Raw genomic sequence first — 20423 nt, forward strand, 5'->3', positions numbered from 1 at the left:
ATATATATATATATTTGTTAAAGGGATTTATAAGAAATTCACCAAACAAAGAAAAAAGGGATTTATAAGAAGGAATACGAAGAATACGTTTAACATATCAAAATAATATAATATATATGTCATTTTTGTTAAAAATATTGTGCCATTAGAACCACATAGGAAAGAGTTCGTTTTATTAAAATGTCAAAAACAATTAAATGCCTCATATTGATAGGTACCACACAAACCAACACTAGTCATGAGAAATGGGACTGGTAATTTACCCTAATTTGATATGTTTTCGCCGTATCCATCAATAAGAGCATTTATAAAAGATTGTTTATTTATTATAGATTTTTATTTTGAATAGTTAATTTTTAAAAATAAATTTAAATTCTTTTTGTAATTTGATTTTTTTAAAATATAGAATGTTTGACTTTTTAAATTTGAATAGCTAAAAACATATTTTATATTTAATATTATTTAATACTTATTAAATTTTAAAATTATTATATTATATTAAAATATATATATATATATATATATATTTATATATATTAATTATTATTTATTGTAAAAATAAAAAATAAAATAAATTTAACAATATTATTGAAAAATAAAAATAAAAAATATGATATAAAAATATTGATGAAGAAAATTTTAAAATTATTTTTTTATTTTTTATATTTAAAGATGTTCTCTATTTTATATAAGATTTTTTATTTTTTTTTTTTTGATAAGTTATTTGGGGATGCTTTAATGAGATGAGGATTCTTGATTAATCGGATGTTGGGATAGGGACAGGGTAATTTTTTTGGCTTGGAACAGGGTCGCGGTTGAGGAATATGAATACGATCCCTGACTCGTTTACATATCGATAATTAAAATATTATTATTATTATTATTTATTTTTTCTATATTTTCCATATATATATATATATATATATATATGTTTTATTTTATTTTTTCAAAATAATATAAAGATATTAATTTAAGTGTTAAATATATTCTTTAGAAAAATTTAAAAAATTTAATCTTCTTAGAAAATAAAAGAGACAGAGAATGCAATTCCCATCCCATCCTGATTCCCCAATACACAGGGAATATGAATATGAGGATAGGGATGAGGTATTCTTGCGAGGCGAGGATCCAAAGAGGCTATCCATGCTCCCACCTCTCCGACCAGTCTCGTTATAATCCCTAATAAAAAATAATAAAACTTTTTTTTTTATATATATATATATTTTGTTGATTATTTCTAATTTTGAAGCGTACCATCCCAATATCTCACCACGCAAACTCTCATATCAATATCTAACCACATCGAATAATTTAGCTTCCAAACGATTGATTCCTTGGACAACAATTAATAATTGGTTTATAGTTTATTAGGATATTATATTTTGCATAATTCTAAAATTAATTTTCTACCATTTAATTTTTATCTTTCTTTTGAAGTGTTCATTTTTTTATGAAGTTTAACCAATCAAAATCGTTGTTATTAAGGTGATAAAATAGTAAAAAATGTGCCAAGTTCAATAAAATAAAATAGATGGTTTCCATTTTGATTAGACATAAAAATAGTAGGCAAGGACTTTCTTTTCATTTTAATACAAGTGCTAATTTGGCGATCACAGATTCACAATTTCATGTTGTGATAGAGATTTGAGTGTTGCATTACACCAATAACAAATTTTGTAAATTTGTTTACTACATAACTCTTTACCCAAACAACCAAACAAGTCTTATTCATATCTTCTACCCAAAAACACAAAAACACAAAAAAAAAAAAAAAAAAAAAGAGATTTGAGAAAATGGTAATATGTAGTTGCAACAATTTGATATTGGTCTGAACAATAACAACATACAATTATGATACTAGTGGACATTAAGAATGTTTTTTAGTACAACAAAAGTTCATAACTTCATAGATTTCAAAACAAGAAAATCAAATTGGGAAAAAAAAAAAAAAAAAAAAAAACTACTATCAAGAAGTATTATCCTCTTCAAATGAGAACATAATCTCTTTCTCTGCAGCTGCATATATTTCTTTAACACGAAGCCTAAACTTCTCAATTATGTTATGAGTGAGCGTTTGCTGGAATTTTGTTATTTTTATCCAGATTACCCTGATGTATATATTGCATTTGCATGTATTTCTATATTTTACAATCTGGTACCTGAAATGAATCTGCAAACACAAACAAATCAATTATATTCCAGTTTTGAACAAGTGAAAAGCATAATAAGAAGATTAAATGAAAGTTTTTCCGGTGCATACTCGAAAATGGTCACAAAATGGAACACCATGTAAGGCCATAACTTCGTCCAAAATCCATCCTCCACCATTTGCAATGGGAGATCTATGTTGAGTGCATGTCACTTCTCCAAAAAAGAATGGGACATGGCGGCTGAATTTGTAAGAAAGCCGGCGTTCTTGAAGATCCGGCTTCAAAGATTGCCATGCAGTAACTGAGTAATTGAGACAACCTGATTGCTCCATGATTCTATGCTCTAACCTCCCTCCATCAAATATTTCCACCATTGAGTTCATCTGCACAAATTCCCCAATAAGTTCCAAGTGTTAAATCATGGTCAATCCCAAAAGTTTAACCTGATTGGAAGCGAGTCCAACAATGTATGTCAAGCTTATTTTCCAGCACTAAGCATAGTTTCAAGAGTTTTTTTGTTTTTTGTTTTTTCTTTTTTTTAAAGTAGTTTATGTTTACAGCAGATAAAACAGAATGAGAACAAACAGAGAAAAAAAATAAAATGAAATAAAAAGGGTTCCTGAATGAATAATGGAAAATCATGAGGCACTTTTAGATTATACTAATAGCCCTTTGATTCTATGTTGCTTCTACATGATCGATTTGTATGTACAAGTTTCTATTGGAAGTGGCATATAATCTTAACAGAATAAGAGTTGAATGCTGACAATGAAATGGAGTTGGTAAAGTGATGAGTAACTGGATGCTGAATCACTTACAGTGAAAGGAAGTTCTGCAGAGTAAACTCTTGTCATCTTTGCATCCTCAAGATCCTGGATAGGCCCGGAATTGTCAAGCATGACAAAGCTTTCTTGATCCTCTTGTTCTTCAGCCAATTGAGCTTTTTGTTCAGGGGTTAAATTTCTGGTCCTCCACATGGACATTATTATCCTGCCACCACAACACCATGAGTTTATTATCTCTTTGAATATGAGCCATTGTTCTAATCTTGTTCATTCTTGTATACGATATGACTATCAACAGCATACTAACCTGCAAGCCACACTGAATGATCCAAAAGAAAAGTAAAATTTAAGTCTGCCTTCTTCATCTTGAGTCTTTGCGCCGTACTTGGCATCTAGGCCTCGACCCTTTTTCAGAATTATGACAAGCAAAGGACTACCCATGGAAGCCAAGGATGGGGGAAGAACTACAATATCATCAATATCCTCCCAGAGGAAATAAAATTTTGTTTTATGTCCAAATAAAGTGGCATAAAACCCCACTATTCTCGCAGATAGAAAGAGCCGACCCTACAACAAAAGTTATAATGACTAACTACAATAAGAAGGCAGGTCAAAAACATAATTAAAACTTTGAAAAAGTTTGAATTATTAGTTACAGAAGTGAAAAAAAGGGTAGTGAACATTTTGGTCAAAAGCATATAATTAGACCTCTCTTCTACACACAGCACTAGTTCTGAAATTAGTTGAGGTCATCTTTTCATCTTTTAAGTACTAGATAGAGTAGAGAGCCCAAACAAACTCGTTTGGTATCATCTTATGAGTCAGCATTCAAGAACCTGGAATGAAAATTCCATTTTCTTGGTTTTTACAAGTAGTAGCATAGCTATAGATAGAACCTGTAATGACATTTTCCTCTTCAGATGGCATGTAAAGTCACTGATAAGAAACTCTTCTGGTGGCAAACCAAACAGTTTCTGGAATGTTGAATTCTTGTGAGGTGATCGTAGATTCAACTATCACACACCAAGAAAAGAGTTAGACCAATATTTCCATAAGAGAAACTAAAACACAAAAAAAGATGACAATTTCAAGCAAGTCAGAAGCTGAATTTTAAATGAGAGTGATAGAAGAATCCATCATAGATCAATACAAAAAGGACGAAAATGATATCCAACTTCTTACCTTCTTTCCAACTTCCTTTTCCATCTTGGTCAAATATTCCCTAACTGCATCACCTCCTTTGTTATTATCCAAAAATATTCTCAAATGCAACTTTGACTTCGAAGATTGAGCAAGCTTCCCCTCAAGGGGAACCCACAAGTCAGCAAGTTCGGTGGATGAGTGTTTCAAGAAACTGATCTCAGCGTAGCCAAGTGAGGCAGCTAGCTCAAACGGACCATCGAAATCATAAACTTCCACATCTAAAACTGATGGTGGTTCTTCCATAGTATCAAACTCAAGCACCTCTGGAGAAAAAAATAAAAAATAAAAAAATAAAAAAATAAAATTATATTCTCGCAATTAGAAGATATCAGTAAAGATAAAATTACATAAACAAACCAGATTAAGCACATATAAAGCCCTTACCAATCCACTGAGGATCGCAAGTTTGAAATTGTACTGAGCTTGTTCTTGTTTGACCATTGCAAGTAAATGCAACGTAGGGATAAGACGACTTTGACGAACCCATGGATGCTAAGTTGCTACCTTCGATCAAAGCCACAGTAAGAATCCATCCATCACTATGAGCTTTAATTCCATGGTCACCTCCTGTTGAAATAGATGCAGAATATAAGTAAATCCAGGGAGAAAAAAAAAAAAAAAGGTTACAGAAAGTGGTGAGTGTGTGAGGTTGTTTTAGACATTAATAGAAGCTAACACACTATGTTTTACCTCTTTGCAACCTGGCTTGCACGAAGTGTGCAACCATGTTATAAACATTCTTTAATTGGACAACAAAAATCCCACAGGTGACAAGCTCCGCAAAACTATCTGGCAAATCAAGTCCATTAAATTCCAAGCCTTCGAATTCACTAGGCTTACAGAGCAAAATGTGCACCAGAACATACACAACCATAAAAATAGTTGTTAGTATTGTGAGTTTCCAGAAGTATTCTCTAGCCAATTCCCAATCTGATTGGTTCTCAGTTTCCAAATATGCCAGGGTATGATCCTTGTCAGTCAAGTAACTGGAATTCAACACTCTAGTATTTTGAGCCAGCAAATTGGCAAACTGGTTATAACTCTCCTTCAAACCCTGCCTAACTCCTCCTTCAATCATGCCTCTCAGCATTGTGGACTGGTTGCTGAAGTTAAGGCCCCATGATAGTAAAAGACACGAGGATTCTTCTCCTGATGATAAATCTGGTCCAGGAGTTATCTTGTAAAGCAACTCAACGTTGAATGAATTTCCATGTGGAACATCTGGTGAAATCAGCGTTGCTAATACAGCAAATTCCCTTCCATTAGCTTTCATATACTTTTGCTCCTCTGTGACTTTAGCAGATTTAATTGACTTTGTTGCAGCCATTTTGTATGTAACAATTCTTGATAAACTCGTCCCTCCTGAATTCCATGCCCAAGGCCCTTCTTGTATATCTGTTGTTCCTTGCACTTCTGCCAAATCTTTCCTAAATTGTGAGTTTGGAGCAAAAAATAATGTGTTGAGATCATTTGATGATAATGCATATGCTTGATTGATAAGAATACCCCCTCGCAGATTCTTTGGCATTTCGTGCTCGTTGTCTTTTGACCACATTATCTCAAGAGCTTCTTCAAAGCTAGAAGAAGAGTTATCATCCATGCAACAATCCTCTAAATCAGATACCACACAAGGCAACTCTGAATAGCTAGCTCTTGAAGCTTCGTTGATTCTTGTATTTTCCCCATTCTTATGGAAAAGCTTCTTAGTGATTGACTTCATTAAATTTTTACCTTCTGGCATCTTCCCACATGTAAGTCTGGAGTTACACATATTATGGTTACATGCTCGTCCATGAGAATGTTTAGTGTTGGCATTTGCATGTGCATCAGGTTGCTGGTTGCTGTTCAAGTCCTGGAATTTTCCGTGGAGAGAAATAGTAATAAGAATTTTCCCTGCATTAGTAGGCCAAATTTTTTTATAGATTTCTATTATAATCTACCATGCTGCCATATAGTGAAACTTATTTGTTTTCACGCACTGCCTCAAGAGCTTGCGTTGAAAAGCTTGCTTGGCAACCAACACCTATATCATGCTACTTAGTTCAGGAATTACATAAATTTTTTTTTTTTTTTCTCCGAGGTAAATAATAAGATGCTACACAACAAATGAGTAAAAGTTATGCGCACGGATAAGAAAAATTGCTGAGCTCAATTGACTCTTTCAATATATTAACTTTAAATTCTTAGACATAGCTTTTACAATAGAGTTTAGAATGATATATCCAAATCCATCTATTCAAGCATGGAAACCGACCCCACAAGTTATATAAAATATATGAATAATTTAGAAATACATATAATAAATCCAAGTTAGATTGAACAGAGGAATTTCTAAATAAAACCAGATCTTGTTCAAATGTTGGAAACCCATCAAAAAGTATTGAACATTTTCAACATTCAATTGGCAAGGGAATCTTGAAAAGCTAAATAGGAGAACCATTTCCAAACAGATGGTAAGCAAGAGGAAACAATAGAGGCACTAACCGCAATCAATGCTGGTATATTTCCCAGACTTAGGCCTTTGAAGAGGAAACCATGTGGGTGGCATAGTCCGATTAGCCTCTGCAGCCACTGAGCTAACGGGTATTTGAATCCGACCCATCAAATCCGCTGAGCAATTGAAGAACCCAGAATCATCATCACGTAGAAAAACAGCCACAATAACATCCTCATCCATGTCATGTATGGTGAAAACAAATTCTTCATTCCAAACAGGGTTTATGGTTTTCTTCTTAATCTTAGTCTTAGACTTTTGCCTCCCAACCTGAAGCCTAACGTAGCATTCTTTACCATGCAAGTTCTTCCCCTCCAACACATACACGTATAGCCTCATAGTTATATATAACTACAATATAAAGATTGACTATTCTTTTCTTTTTTTTTCCCCCTATAAATCTTTTTTTATGGAAAACAGAGTTGGGTTTTGATCAATGGAAGTGGATATCAAATGGGTTATTATAGATATTGAAGTCGGAGAAAGGGATTGATAAATTGTTTGCTGTGTTTGATGGTGGAGAAAGAGAGACAGAGAGAGAGAAGAGAAAGAGAAAGAGAGAAACATGCCACGCTAAAACGTGGAAGAAGAGAGAGTGGACACGAAGTACATGAGAGAAGAAAATGTGGAAACCATATTAATATATAAAAATAGAAAGAGAGGTAGAGAGTCGGTTTTTGGCTTTGATTTTTAGAGTTAAGAGATGGGAATTTCAATATCAGACTCGTTACCTCAAACGGTTAATTCTGTCCGCTAATTTTCTTGGGCTTTTCATTTTTTTCTTTTTTCTTTTTTCTTTTTACTTGGTTTTTCCTTTTCTTCTGAATCAGTTTTAGTTGGCATTTTTGTTTACTTTCTCTCTGAATTCTGTGTATATCTTATCTTTGCTTGTTTCAGTGACGCTTTCATTTGGAATTTCCTATTTTTTTTTTTTATGTTTTTTTTTGTTTTGGGATGAAATTTCATTTGGAAATCAATATCAAGCGGCATTGGTTCAAACTTTAAGGAAGATGGGAAAAATCAGGAAAAGTGAGAGAATTTGTGGGAAGAATAGTGCCTAATGGGGTTTGAAAGTCAAAAAGGGTTTTCTTTATCAATATGAGAAATCAAAATGCCTTACTGATTGCTTGTTCCTACTCTTTTTTCAAGTTTTCAAACTATATGGGAATACAACCTTACATGCATGAGTAATAACATAATCAATTGTATGTGTAAATAATGCATAGTATTTAATGCAGACTAAATTAACAAAAAAAAAATATATATATATATGTGATAAAGTTTATATAGAGATAATATAAATATAAAATTTTATAACTTGATTCATCCTCTAACTGCTTCAAAACTTAACAGCGTATACTAAATATTACTATAAAATATTAGATATTTTAACAGTCAAGCATTTCAAATTTTATCGAGATTGATACATTATATTGTAAATTTTATTTTTGGTATTTTGAACTTCCAAACTTTTTTTTTATTTGTACTGTTGATTTTTCTGTTAAAAATACATAACGAAATGATCAGGTGCCTCATACGTGTTCTTCAAACAAAGATAAATCAGATAATTTTATAACTTTTAGGCTTTGTTTGGAATTTAAGAAATGTGGAGGAAAAAAATTAAGGGGAAAAAGGGCAAAAAAAAAAAAACTTCAATCTATTACTAAAATGGAGTTTTGCTTTCCTAAAATTTCAGTTAGAGAGAGGAGATAGACAGAGAGAGTTACAGAGAAAAGGAGAGTACACAAAAAAAAAAAAAAAAAAAAAAACGGAGACATAAAAAGAGTAGAGAGAGACATACAAACAAAGAAATTTATAGAGAAAGAGAGATTACGTAAAAAAAAAAAAAAAGGATAGAGAAAGAGAAGAGATAAAGAGAGATAGAGAGTTATAGAGAAAAAAAGAGTACACCCAAAAAACAAAAAAAAAATGAGGATAGATACAGAGAAAGAGGAGAGAGATAACTTCATTCCTTTACCGCTTTGAAATTATTAGTGTTACTGAAAATGATGGTTTGGAAGAAGAAGAAGAAAAAGAAAAAGAAAAAGTTTTGGATTTGAAAGAGCACGTTAGAAGTGAAAAAGATGAGGAATGAAAAAGAACAAACATGGACGTGGAAGGAAGAAGAAAAAAGAGGAGAAAGGGTTTCGATGAAGAAATTTCTCAAATGAAACTCTAATTTCTAAATAGAAAGCAGTGAAATTACTTGATTTATCCTCGTTTAATGAGTATGTGCAAGGCACTTGATCATTCCGTTATGTATTTTTAACAGAAGAACCAACAGTGCAAGTAAAAAAGGAGTTTAAGGTGCAAAATGCCAAAAAAAAAATTTAGGGTACAATGTGTCAACCTCGATAAAATTTGAGGTGTTTAGCTACCAATATTCCAAAATATTATAAACAATTGTTTTTTCTAGTTCAATTATCGAATTCCAAGCTATATTATATTGTTTTATGACGAAGCGGATAGTTTTAATAATTAAGCATTTTTATATGTGTCCACGAAAATACATATTTGAATTACACGGAATATGAAAAGATTTTGGATAGTTTATAATTATGTAACTTCTTCAAAAAAATAAATAAATAAATAAATAAAGCTATATTATTTTAAGAACATATATATTTGTTAAGAATCAAAAAATTTTAATCTATTTATATGAAAGTGTACTTATTTATTTATTTATTTTTTGATAATAATTTTGACTTTCCTTATCACCTTATTTGAAGTAAGATGATAAAATAATAATAATAATAATAAATAAAAAAAGAAGCCAATTTTGGCAAACCCAAATTATCACTTTGTGTGAGAGAGAGAACAAAAAAGCAAGCTTCTTCTCTTAATTAATTAGGAATTTTAGGATAAAGAAGTCTGGGATTTGGGAAAGGTGAAATTAGGAATATGGTAGGTTAGTTGCCAAACTGACCCTCAGCAACTGGGGTTCCTCTACGGCTTGTAGTACGAGCTCTGTTCAGTGGAAGAAGAGGAACTGAGAGAGAGAGAGAGAGAGAGAGAGAGAGAGAGAGACAGAGAAAACATGTTACAGTTCCCGGGGTTCATGACTCAGTACCCATGGTCGACGACGACGATTCCAACGTCGGTTTTGCTGCCATCTCAGTGGCCCCAACCCCACAGCGATGAGCTCCTCCTCGCCATGGAAGAGTCCGATTTCGAAGAGAAGGTATTAAAAATCTACCCAAATTGAATCTTTTTTTTATTATTATTCCTTTTAATCTTTTGGTTTGAAGTAAAGCACGGAATGTAGAATGACAAAGAAATATTGTAAGTATCGAATATTCAAATTATATGGGTTTGAATTAATGCAATGTTGATTTAGCACAAATCATTTTACTGCTTTGATGTTTTGCTGGGTTTACGATTGATTCAATGATTGATATGCCTGAAAGTTTATAGCATTTTCTCCTGAGTTATTCAAATGTTATAATTTTGGAGTGGAAATGTTTTTTGAATGTTAGATTTGATGTGGGATATCATTAAAAGCAATAAATTTTTCACAAAGTAAAAACTTTTTAACTCCATCTCCATAGCTTAAGAGGAATAATGGAATAGCTAGTTGGTTTAGTACCAACTCACACGGATTTTTTTTTTTTTTTTTGGGGTTTCGTTTTCTGATGACAGATAAGGACTTTAAGGATAGTTTGGTAAAAGATGAATTACCAAATTTTTGGAGCTCTTAAACCCGAATGGCTGTGAATGGATGCTGGAAAACGAAGCTCATGGTTGCAGGCCTATGGCCTGACTTATGTGGATAGAACTTTAATTGTGAAAATTGGGTTCAGCTCTGAAAATACTGTTGAACTCTTGTAATTAGACTATTAGAAAGCCTCAAAAGGATCAAATATATGGCTTTGAAGGTTGTAGTAAAACTGTGAAAAAAGAGCGGGAAAAAAAAAATAAAAAGTATGCTTTTGACACTTTTGAGCTCGTTTTAGAACTTTAGATGGTTGGAATTAAGCACCTGTGGATGCTCGTATTCCTTATTCCACACTTTTGAGCTCATTCAAGGACTTAGGCTAGTTGCAATTAAGTAGATTCCAGATGATCAGAGGCTTGTATTCCACCACATGCAAGATAAGGACTCAAGGAAAAACTATTATTCATTTCAAGTGTATGGCCGAATGATGTTGCGAGATCGTTCTCTTTCTGTACTTACTATACACTTGTTAGGCTAGTTGGAATTAAGTAGATTCCAGAGGACCAGACGGTTGTATTCCCCAATATGCAAAATAAAGACTCAAAAAAATCTATTATATATTTTGAAGTGTAAGGCTCAGTGATGTTGCAAGATCATTCTCTTTCTGTACTTGTTATATACGAAAGTTTTTATTCTCTTTTTGTCTCTCAAGCCTTCCCTATTAACCTGCTTCCTCATTCAGCTTAAAATCTTGTAGTTGCTTAGGTTGGAATCCAGTTAGTGGGATACATGGGGGATGCAACCGCTCATGTCATTTAAGTTGTACAAATTCGTTGAAGCTGTTTAAAATCAGTAGCTTTATATATTTAGAACATATATTTATACCATTAGCTGTATATGTATATATTTATATACAGGCTTATTTTCTTGAATTTTATACCGAATGATGCCTAAATAACTGGAGAGGGGTTGGCTATGAGTGTTAGTTTGTGCACAGACTACAGATAATGCGTATGTATCTGATTTGCCTATCATAGATTGTTCAAATCAATATAATAATAGATTTTCACCGCTTTTGTTGTCATTTATTCTCCTCTTTTTTCCTCTTGAAGATGGCTTGCTGCTGACATTGATATCATTAATTTTGCAGTTGAATGAAATCAGAAAAACTAATAGCAACCTGGTTGTGATTGGGAAAACTACTATTGACAATGACAAAGAAGACTATGATAATGATGCAGATGACGATGACGCTGACAATGCAGAGGAATCAGAGGGTGAAGAATTTGAGCAGGAAACTGGTTGAAGATTCTGAATACCCCTAATTCTTTGTATCCTTAGGAGTTTGGAACCCCAAAAGCCTTCATGTGGGATTGAGTTTTTAATTCATGTGCACTTGGATCCTTGTTATCCCGTGTAAAGGTCATGCAAAATTCTCTAAGAAATTTATATATTCGAAAATCTTGTTATTCTGGTGTGGATTCAGATTTTGGGGAACGCCTTTTTTTTTTTTTTTTTTGGGTGGTAAAATTGAGGGTCAGAGATCCGAACAGAAAAAACCTCAAAACAAATTGGAGAGAACAGGAGGACGAAGAGAATTGAGAACAAAATATTCCAGGATAAACACTGGGGCCCAACTTGGGTAGCTCATTAGCAAATATACTCTCAGATGGAGGACTCTTTTACGTCATAAACATTGGTTTAACCCAAACTAGAGGACCTGGAGATCATTGAAGAGCCACAAAGGTTCATAGAAACTTGAACTTTGACAAATAAGAAAATAACAAGCTGGTGATTATAGGGAGGAAAAATGGTGAAAGCAGGATTGAAACTTCTTTTACTTATTTAGTAAAGCAGTATGAAAAGTGGGTTTCCAAACATGATTCTAGGAAGAAGAATGGTGTGAAAGATTTTGCACTTTTTATAAGATAGTTTTACCTTTTTAACATTTTTACCTTTTTCTCTTCTTTTGTCGGTATAATTAAGATAATTTTACTTTGTCAGCTACTTGTCTATCCTAACTTTGTGGAGAATCACAATAATACTGAAGAAGATTTTTTCTTTCTTTCTTTCTTTCTTTTTCCAATTGCTTTCACTTTGTTGTTTCCCCACAATATTTACCGACTTATATGAAAGTCTCAATCTGAACACTCAGAAGTTTCTTAGACTCTTCTTCCACTTTGCTGCTTTAGACAAAGAGAAAAAGCATAAGACAAGTTTGGCTTTTTCTTCTTTTAATTTTGTTAAAGTCAAGTTAGCATGACCTTGGGACAGCCAGGCATTTCTTACCAACTTCCAATCCTTCATTCCCAAGTTAACATATGTTTAATTTAAAAAAAAAAATTAGAAAAAAAAAAGGAAGCTAGTAAAAAAAAAAAAAATTCTTTAAACAGATCGATTAAATATGTCCAATTTCAATTTTTAATAATTTCTCCGGAAGTGAAAATTAAAGTTTTCTAAACATAGAGTATAGCTCTTTAAAAATAAAAAGTATATTTTATATAATACAAAATATTTTTAAAGATAAAAAATAAAATTTTTAAAACTCCTCCAACAATATTTTTTTAATCATATTTTTTATTTTTTTAATAAATATTTATTATTATATATATATATATATTGTTTTTAACAATAAATATTTTTAAAATATATTAATATAATATAATAATATTAATTTTTGGTAAATATTAAATAATATTAATATAATATTAAAAATAAAAAATAGCCAAATCTATTTTTTATTTTAAAAAATTCAAATATAGAATATATTAAAACTTATTTTTAAATATTAATTTTTTAAAATAAATAATATATAATGAATGAACAACTTTGGAATGCTCTTATATGTATTTTTTTAATAAGTTGATTGTGCTTGAATACTTCAACCTTTTTCTTCTTTTTGCTGCGTTCGTCTGCGTTTCAATCACATTTTTGTATAACAGTACCACGTATCTGTAAGCCTCCTCCAAAAGGTACCACCATATATGTATATATTCTTATTCACCAAATATATATGTATATAGATATATATATATAGATTCTTAGTCGCCCCAAAATCCAAATTAAATTATATAAAGAATGATTTTTTTTTCTGTTTTTTTGGGGTGGGGGTGGGGGGGATGAATATTGAGAATCATTCTCTTCTGCTTCTTGTTTTTTTTTTTAGCCATAATTAATAGCATCAAACCCAGCTGGGCAAATTGCCACATTATGTGCATGTGGATATTCATTTTGATTTGTTATTCATTTATGGAAATTAAATTAATTTCTCCCTAATTTAATTAATTGATTAATTATATTTTATTGCCCCTCAGTCCTTAATTTCTGACCAAATTCTCCCTCCCTTTCTTAAGCAAGTTCAACGCACAAGACGTTAGTTCTGAAATTTTCTTCCCTGACAAGCCAACGAAGAATCCGATTCCAAATTTCCGAAAACACACTTGTTGACCTGCAAATAAATCAGAAAATTAAACGCGCATCGAACACAAATTATACACAATTTAAAAAGAATTTAATGACTTTTTATTTTGACCAACAAAATATATACTTACACGTGTAGCTAACGAAAACCGGTACGTGCCGATTGGTCTGACGGCTGTGATTTTCAAATATTTTGTCCGCAAATACAGAGAACATACTGGACCTCCCGGATTAAACGGCGGTTAACGGAGCGTTGACGTCAAGAATTAAAATAAAAATAGTAATAATAAATAGTGGACCACACTAGCATAATTATATAACATGGAGCTCAACAATTTTAATTTTTTCATAGAAAAATTTGTGTGTTTCTATGTATATAACACCTCGATTGGAGGAAAAAAAATGAAAAAATTGTAAAAAACAAAAAAAAAAATCATTTATAATCCACAAATCCATTAACAAGAGCTCACTCTGCAATCATATCTGTATTTCTATGTGTTTTTTTTTTTTTTTTTCCTTTTAATCACTAATTAATTTTTCGTCATCATCTTTTTTCTTTTTGCAAATCTACTTTAGGATTCCAAATCTCACTGCCAGTAATTGTAGCCAGCAGCGACAGGATAACGATGGTGATGGTGATGGTGGTGATGGTGGTTATACGGAAAATTCCTGTTAGGGTTTCCTTGAACATGGCAAGGATAATAGCAAACTCTCTCGGAGCTTTTCTGAATACCTACGGGAATTCCGACACCAGGCGAACAAGCTTTCGAGGCGTAGCGATAAGGAGGTGAATGCACGGCCGCGAACACCGATTTCGGAGATTCGTAATCGACGCTCGGAGCGGCGGAGGGAGGAGGAGAGACTTTTTTGAGAGACTGCGGCGGTGAAAGAACGGCTCTGATCTTAGAAGAAGGAGAAATCCGATCGTATTCTTCGATGAGATTGGCCAAATCCTCATCGGACTTTATCGTAATCAAAGTCTCCAAGTCTCCGCACGGCAATTGACACCTCAAAACCACGGAAAATCCGCAGAATTCTACTAGCTTCACCATCAGCTCTGCACCAGAAAAATAAATAAATAAACCTCCAAGATTCAATTCAAATTCAAAACAAAAAATATAAATAAATAACAAAAAATTAACATTAAGCAGAGCGGCGAGCGAACCTGCAAAGGAAATAGAACGATCGACGGAAAGAACACGAGTGAGACCGCCAACGTATCGGAGTTTGCCGTCGGTGTGGCGAGGAAGAATCTTTCCGCCATAGCTACATAGAAACTTCAAAGATTCGGTACTCTTGCTTTGGTCCATTGGCTTAAAGCTCACTGTAAAAGTTTTCAGTTACAGTAGAAGGAGACAAAAGAAAGAGAAGATTAGAGAAAGTGTCGAGAGAGAAAGTAGAGAAAGTGTCGAGAGAGAAAGTAGAGAAATTTTGGTTGGGGCTTGAAACCTAGACGGAGAGATTTAATCGAGTATTTATAGGAAAAGGAAGCAGAGAGAAGATGATGACGTCAGAGGGTAGACCCACACGCAAAGAAGGAGGGTATAGAGGGGTTTAATCAAGTTGTTTTGGTTTGAGAGGGAATACGAAAAGAGCGATGCGAGCACGCAAACAAAACAGTCTGTTTTTTGAGAAGGGGTTCGGTTTGGCTGACTGACCATTCCGTTTTGATTATTCGGATATTCCTTTCTTTGGAAAGAATTAGTAAAGAAAGGGTAACTACTGGGTTGTGGGCCTCTACTTGGCCCATTTAGGTGGGCGATGTGGGCACCACAGAACCAATCTCTGTCCAACGACTTACCTACATCTTTCCTTTTCTTTTATTTTTTAATTAAATGAAAAAGAATTCTAATTCTTTTAATTACACAAAATTAAAAAAATTTTTAAAAAAAAAAAAAAGAATACTAATTAAGTCTGTATCCGTTACACTCCTTGCTTACAGCTGTTACTTTATTGTGATTCAAGTAATTTGCCACTGTCTTCGCTTTCATAAAGTGTTCTATGGTTTTAATTATTACAATTTTTTTTTTAAATTATTGACAATGAAATGGTATCAATTTTTCATCACCATAAATTTGGAGATAATTTATTTTTTTTCTTCTCCTTTAATTTATACTTAATAGTAACTTTAATTATATGATCTCATATGGGGAAAACTCACAATTTTTCTTTTTTCTCTTTTTTTTTTTTTTTTTGGCTAAATGGAAAATCCAAAATTGATATCGTTCTTTTTAATTCTTTCAATTCAAATTGTTATGCTTTTTAATATAAAGTTTTAAAACGATAAGTTTAACTCATTTGAATTTACAGCGTGTCGAATTAAACTAATTAAAATTTGTAAGATTTTAATATCAAGTCCAATTATTTAAAGTTATTAAACTTTCATTTTAACTAATAAAAAAGTCGAATTTAACGATTGTATGAAATTATATTTATTGAATTTAACTAATCAAAAGTTATAAAAGCTTCCAATTTAGCTTTCCAATCATCAAATTTGGGTCATATCTCAACCTATAACAATGTTATGTGAGTCAACCAGTTCTACTATGCGAGGAAAAAAAAAAGAAAAAAAACTAGTTCTACCATGGTTCATTAGATAGTTTTGGAAATAATATTTTTTAAATTTTTTACAAAACAAAAATTTAAGTATTATTATTATTATTATTATTATTTATTACTTTATTATCCAAGAAAATAGTGGTTTTCCCACTAACATGGCCTGTGCATCCAATAAAACTATAAAAGGTAGTTCATTCATTTGCTTTCTTTAAATAATTTCAATTTGACAAATACTAGCTTTTGTTTTTTTTTTTTGGGAAATAAATTTCACAATAGCAATATATTCAATTGCTTTCTTCAATCCGATAATATTTTATCAAATGCTGGAGCCAGAAAAGTTTTTAATTTATTGCTTTATTGTCCATTTTTATTAAAGAAGTACCTAATACAGAAATCCAGGCCACCGCTTTTTAAATTATTAAATAAAATTAAAATGTTATGTAAAAAATCACAAAATTTTTAGTTTATTTATAGAAATTTTATTTTTCTTTAGAAAAAAACTTTTAGATTACAGCAAGATTAAATATTGCTATTTCATCCCTATTATTAGAAGTCTATTTGGTAGTGACAGACGTGAAAGAACTTCACATCAATTATATATATGCCACTCTTTCTCAAAAAACTCTTTCTCAAAATAAATAAATAAAATAAAATAATATATATATATATATATATGTTACTCACCGTAAGAAAAAAAAAATAATAATAAATTGTGAATATAAAAAACTTACTCTTTAGGGTTCAAACGAGTCGGCAAATATTACTCCAATATTACATTTGAACTTCTCAGCAAAGTCTACATGATTAGGAATTGTTATTAATTAGTAAAAACGTAAATCCATTACCAAACCAATTATTTCACCCAAAAGTGTGACAATATAAGTATATTATATAAAATTTATTATACCTTCTCTAATTAAATAAGTAAATAATTGTCTACATATTCTCTTTAGTCCACCTAATACCATTTTTCAAATATTAGAGCTGAAAAACCACCCAATTAATGGAGACAACAAAAAAAATAAAAATAACAAATAAAATAAATACAAGTATGGTTAAAATATATGGAAATTACTGACCAATGATTAAATCGAGAGTGCCAATGCCACATGTACGTCTTAAATACTCAATTTTCATTTGGATATATAAATTAATAATATATTTCAAAAAAAATTAATTTATAATATAACTTTTTTAATTATGATTTTTTTTTTATGTTAACATCAAAATAAAATATATGTATAATATATGGTAGTGTATTTTTGTTTTTGGGTGAATTATAATATATAGTGGATTCGGATAATTGGATCATAAGGATCCAAAATTGAGGACCATTGTGCATGTGATCCGGTCGTTGTGCACATAAAATGTGACCATGTGAGTGTTGCTGATTTAAATTACGTGGAGCTAGACACGTGGAACGGTGATGCACCCATAAAAAAGACACGTGGAGAGACAATATGGCAGTGATAGGCAATAGCTAAGCCAATGATTCTCCTTTGAGATTAAAAGGTTACCTAGAGGTGAGAGGATTGAGAAGCCAACATCATCCAATGCATCTACACTGTGGTCACGTTTTGAAGGGACACATGGGGTTCATTAGATTTCAGATTCTTGTACATGCATTATGCATATACATAGTTTTTGATTTCTCCAAAATCAAATTCATACATAGTTTCTGATATGTGTAAAACATGTTTCTATTTTATCTTGTGTGTCGGATGAAAGAGGATGAAAATGTATAAAAAATATACATAGATGGGACAATTCTTTTTTATAGTATTTTTAAATGGATTGAATAGAAATGTTCATATGATAAATGTTATAAATGTTAAAGCATTGAATACATTAATAATTTATTATATAAAAATTTTAAATGAAACATGATTATATTTAGCACATGTTACATTAAGCATTCATTATTTAATAAAATATAGAAATTTATTATTTGAAGACAAATTGAGATAGTATATATTTATATCATATGGTGAAGATGGTGATGAAAATGGGAGGGGCATGGCATGGCATGGCATGGTTCTTGAGCCATGACAAGGACATACTATCCCCAATATTCTAACCACATCATATGATAAAAACTTGCAGGCTGTGATAGTGTGGTCCTTTTCCAACTTGTTGGAGGCTTATGCAAATTTTTCTACAGGTTGTAGTCTTGAAAATTTGATTCCCCTTTTGATGGGGTTTGCTAAAGTTTCAAAAATCTACGACCTTTACTAATATTTTTTAAAAAGATTTGGCTTGTGTTTCAAGTGTTTTGGTTGGTCGACGTCACTTTTATTTATTTTTCCTTTTTTTTTTTTTGGTTAAAAGTTGAAAAAAATAAAAATAAAAAGGAGGATAATATATTTCAAACCATAACCTCATGAATATGACTATAGATGCCAATTACATATTATTAAGTTTATTTTTGTTGTTATAGGTAATATGATAAGATAATTTTATACAGTAATTACATTTACCATAAGTATTATTACATATACAATTATATATTGATATTTTATTAATTGTAATCCAAATAGCAGATTTTTTTTTATTATCATTTTTTCTTTTTTGGTTGAAAGTGAAAAGATGTTTAGGATTAATGATAGATATGTCAAAATCATTTGTATTATATTCCTAACCTTTGGTTGTTACACATGGAAACACACGCAAATGATAAGTACTAAGAACCATTAAAATCGTATTGCATTCTAATTCTAAATGGTAATAGTAGGAGTAATTTCAATTCAAAAATTTTACAACAAATTTCAATTGCTGGTTGGGTACTTGTTGATATGGTCTTGACTTAGTAAAAGAATACAAAATTTGATCCGCGAAGAATTTAGATATTATTTTAGATATAACAATGACATTTTAATTGTCGTATCAGTTAGAGACTACAATTTACAAGTAACCGAGGACCAATTGATAAAAGCCGTTTTGATTGTTTGCTTCAAAACTGCGATCACATCATGGTTCAAAAGTTTGTCCACGTGTTCAAAGAGTTACCAAAAAAAAAAAAAAAAAAAAGTCGGTGGTGGGATATTTGAGGGAAATTGGGCTTAATGTATTCTTCGAGGGCCTAATGTTTCTGGTTAATTCGCATCGGTCCATTTAGTATTGGGCCTCCTCCTACCTTGATATAAAGCCTCGAGCCCAAAAATAAAAGAAGGAAGAAGAATTTTGTTTTTGTTTTTTTTTTTTTTTTTTTTTTGGGAAGAAAAGGAAGAAGTTATACACTCAGTTTAATTACCCGTCAAAAGATTTTTTTTTTTTTTGAAAATAGTAATTCAAAACCCAATCTTCCTGAATCCAATCTGTACTTTTTATGGTATAGATAAAAATATTTAACCACTCTGAAACTATTTTCTTCATCACCAATCAAAAAATTAGAAAAAAAGAACAAATTTTTATGATTATTAATTAATTTATTTATTATTATTATTATTCTTATATGTTTTGAAGTAGCAATAACATCAACGGGGTAAAGTTTGTGGGTCAACAATGGTTGATTAGAAAATGATCCAATGGTGTTCGATGAAAAATGTAGATCTTGACTAGCATTGGAGTAAATCATACTAACTCTGCTCTTCTAAAAAGGTCATAGCAATTGCATAGGAAAATAAATAAATAAATAAATCAAAATCAAAATCATAATTGTTACATATGTATTTTTTGATAAATTGAAAAAAGAGGGTTTTTAGTACCAGGTCTTAAATCTAGAACCTCAGTGTTATTATACGTTGTTATTACAAAAAACTGCTACATTTGAATTCATACATTTTGAAAGACAAAAAAAAAAAAATTATTTAGAATCAATCAAAATGAGGTGGTAGCATTAAATGTATAATTTTGAAAATTCAATAGTAACAATGTTTGTCATATGAGAGAGTAGTAGTAGGACCGGGATAATGGCGAAAACAAAACTGGAAGTTTGACTTGGTGGGTGCCAATCCATTTCTTAAAAGTCTTAAACAGTGGGAATGCCTAAAAAGTATTAGCTCTTCGTGAAGCTAGTAATGGTAAGCCACGTCAAACCCCAGTTCCATCCATATCCCAGCTTTGTGAAAAGTCATTCACTCTTTATTTGTCCTATTGGTCCAACAAAACGGAGTAACTAAAAGTCAAAGGCTTTTGGGCTCATAAATCAGGCCTGGGGC

At 31.3% G+C, this 20423-nt stretch overlaps 3 protein-coding genes across 4 annotated transcripts; 1 reads left to right on the forward strand and 2 right to left on the reverse strand.

Moving 5' to 3' along the window:
* Positions 1-1823: 1823 nt before the first annotated feature.
* On the reverse strand, positions 1824-7243 carry LOC107418273 (C2 and GRAM domain-containing protein At5g50170). Of its 2 annotated transcripts, none has more exons than XM_025073446.3 (9): positions 6623-7243; positions 4829-6031; positions 4523-4705; positions 4118-4401; positions 3832-3948; positions 3243-3502; positions 2969-3140; positions 2261-2533; positions 1824-2170 (listed from the first exon to the last, which is right to left on the reverse strand). In XM_025073446.3, exons 1-9 carry the CDS (start codon positions 6969-6971, stop codon positions 1967-1969), a joined length of 3045 nt encoding a protein of 1014 aa, XP_024929214.3. In that variant the 5' UTR covers positions 6972-7243; the 3' UTR covers positions 1824-1966. The 2 variants fall into 2 exon arrangements, with proteins under 2 accessions (XP_024929214.3, XP_048328980.2); XM_048473023.2 differs by having other exon boundaries at positions 4829-5990; positions 6623-6763.
* Positions 7244-9421: 2178 nt separating this feature from the next.
* Positions 9422-11759, forward strand: LOC107418315 (uncharacterized). Its single transcript, XM_016027001.4, has 2 exons — positions 9422-9813; positions 11438-11759. The coding sequence occupies exons 1-2, from the start codon at positions 9670-9672 to the stop codon at positions 11591-11593; spliced, it is 300 nt and encodes a 99-aa protein (XP_015882487.1). The 5' UTR covers positions 9422-9669; the 3' UTR covers positions 11594-11759.
* A 2359-nt stretch (positions 11760-14118) lies between these two features.
* On the reverse strand, positions 14119-15164 carry LOC107418288 (uncharacterized). Its single transcript, XM_016026975.4, has 2 exons — positions 14873-15164; positions 14119-14764 (listed from the first exon to the last, which is right to left on the reverse strand). The coding sequence occupies exons 1-2, from the start codon at positions 15015-15017 to the stop codon at positions 14295-14297; spliced, it is 615 nt and encodes a 204-aa protein (XP_015882461.1). The 5' UTR covers positions 15018-15164; the 3' UTR covers positions 14119-14294.
* Positions 15165-20423: the final 5259 nt, after the last annotated feature.

This window comes from Ziziphus jujuba, chromosome 2, assembly GCF_031755915.1.
Source record: "Ziziphus jujuba cultivar Dongzao chromosome 2, ASM3175591v1".
Taxonomy (NCBI): Eukaryota; Viridiplantae; Streptophyta; class Magnoliopsida; order Rosales; family Rhamnaceae; genus Ziziphus; species Ziziphus jujuba.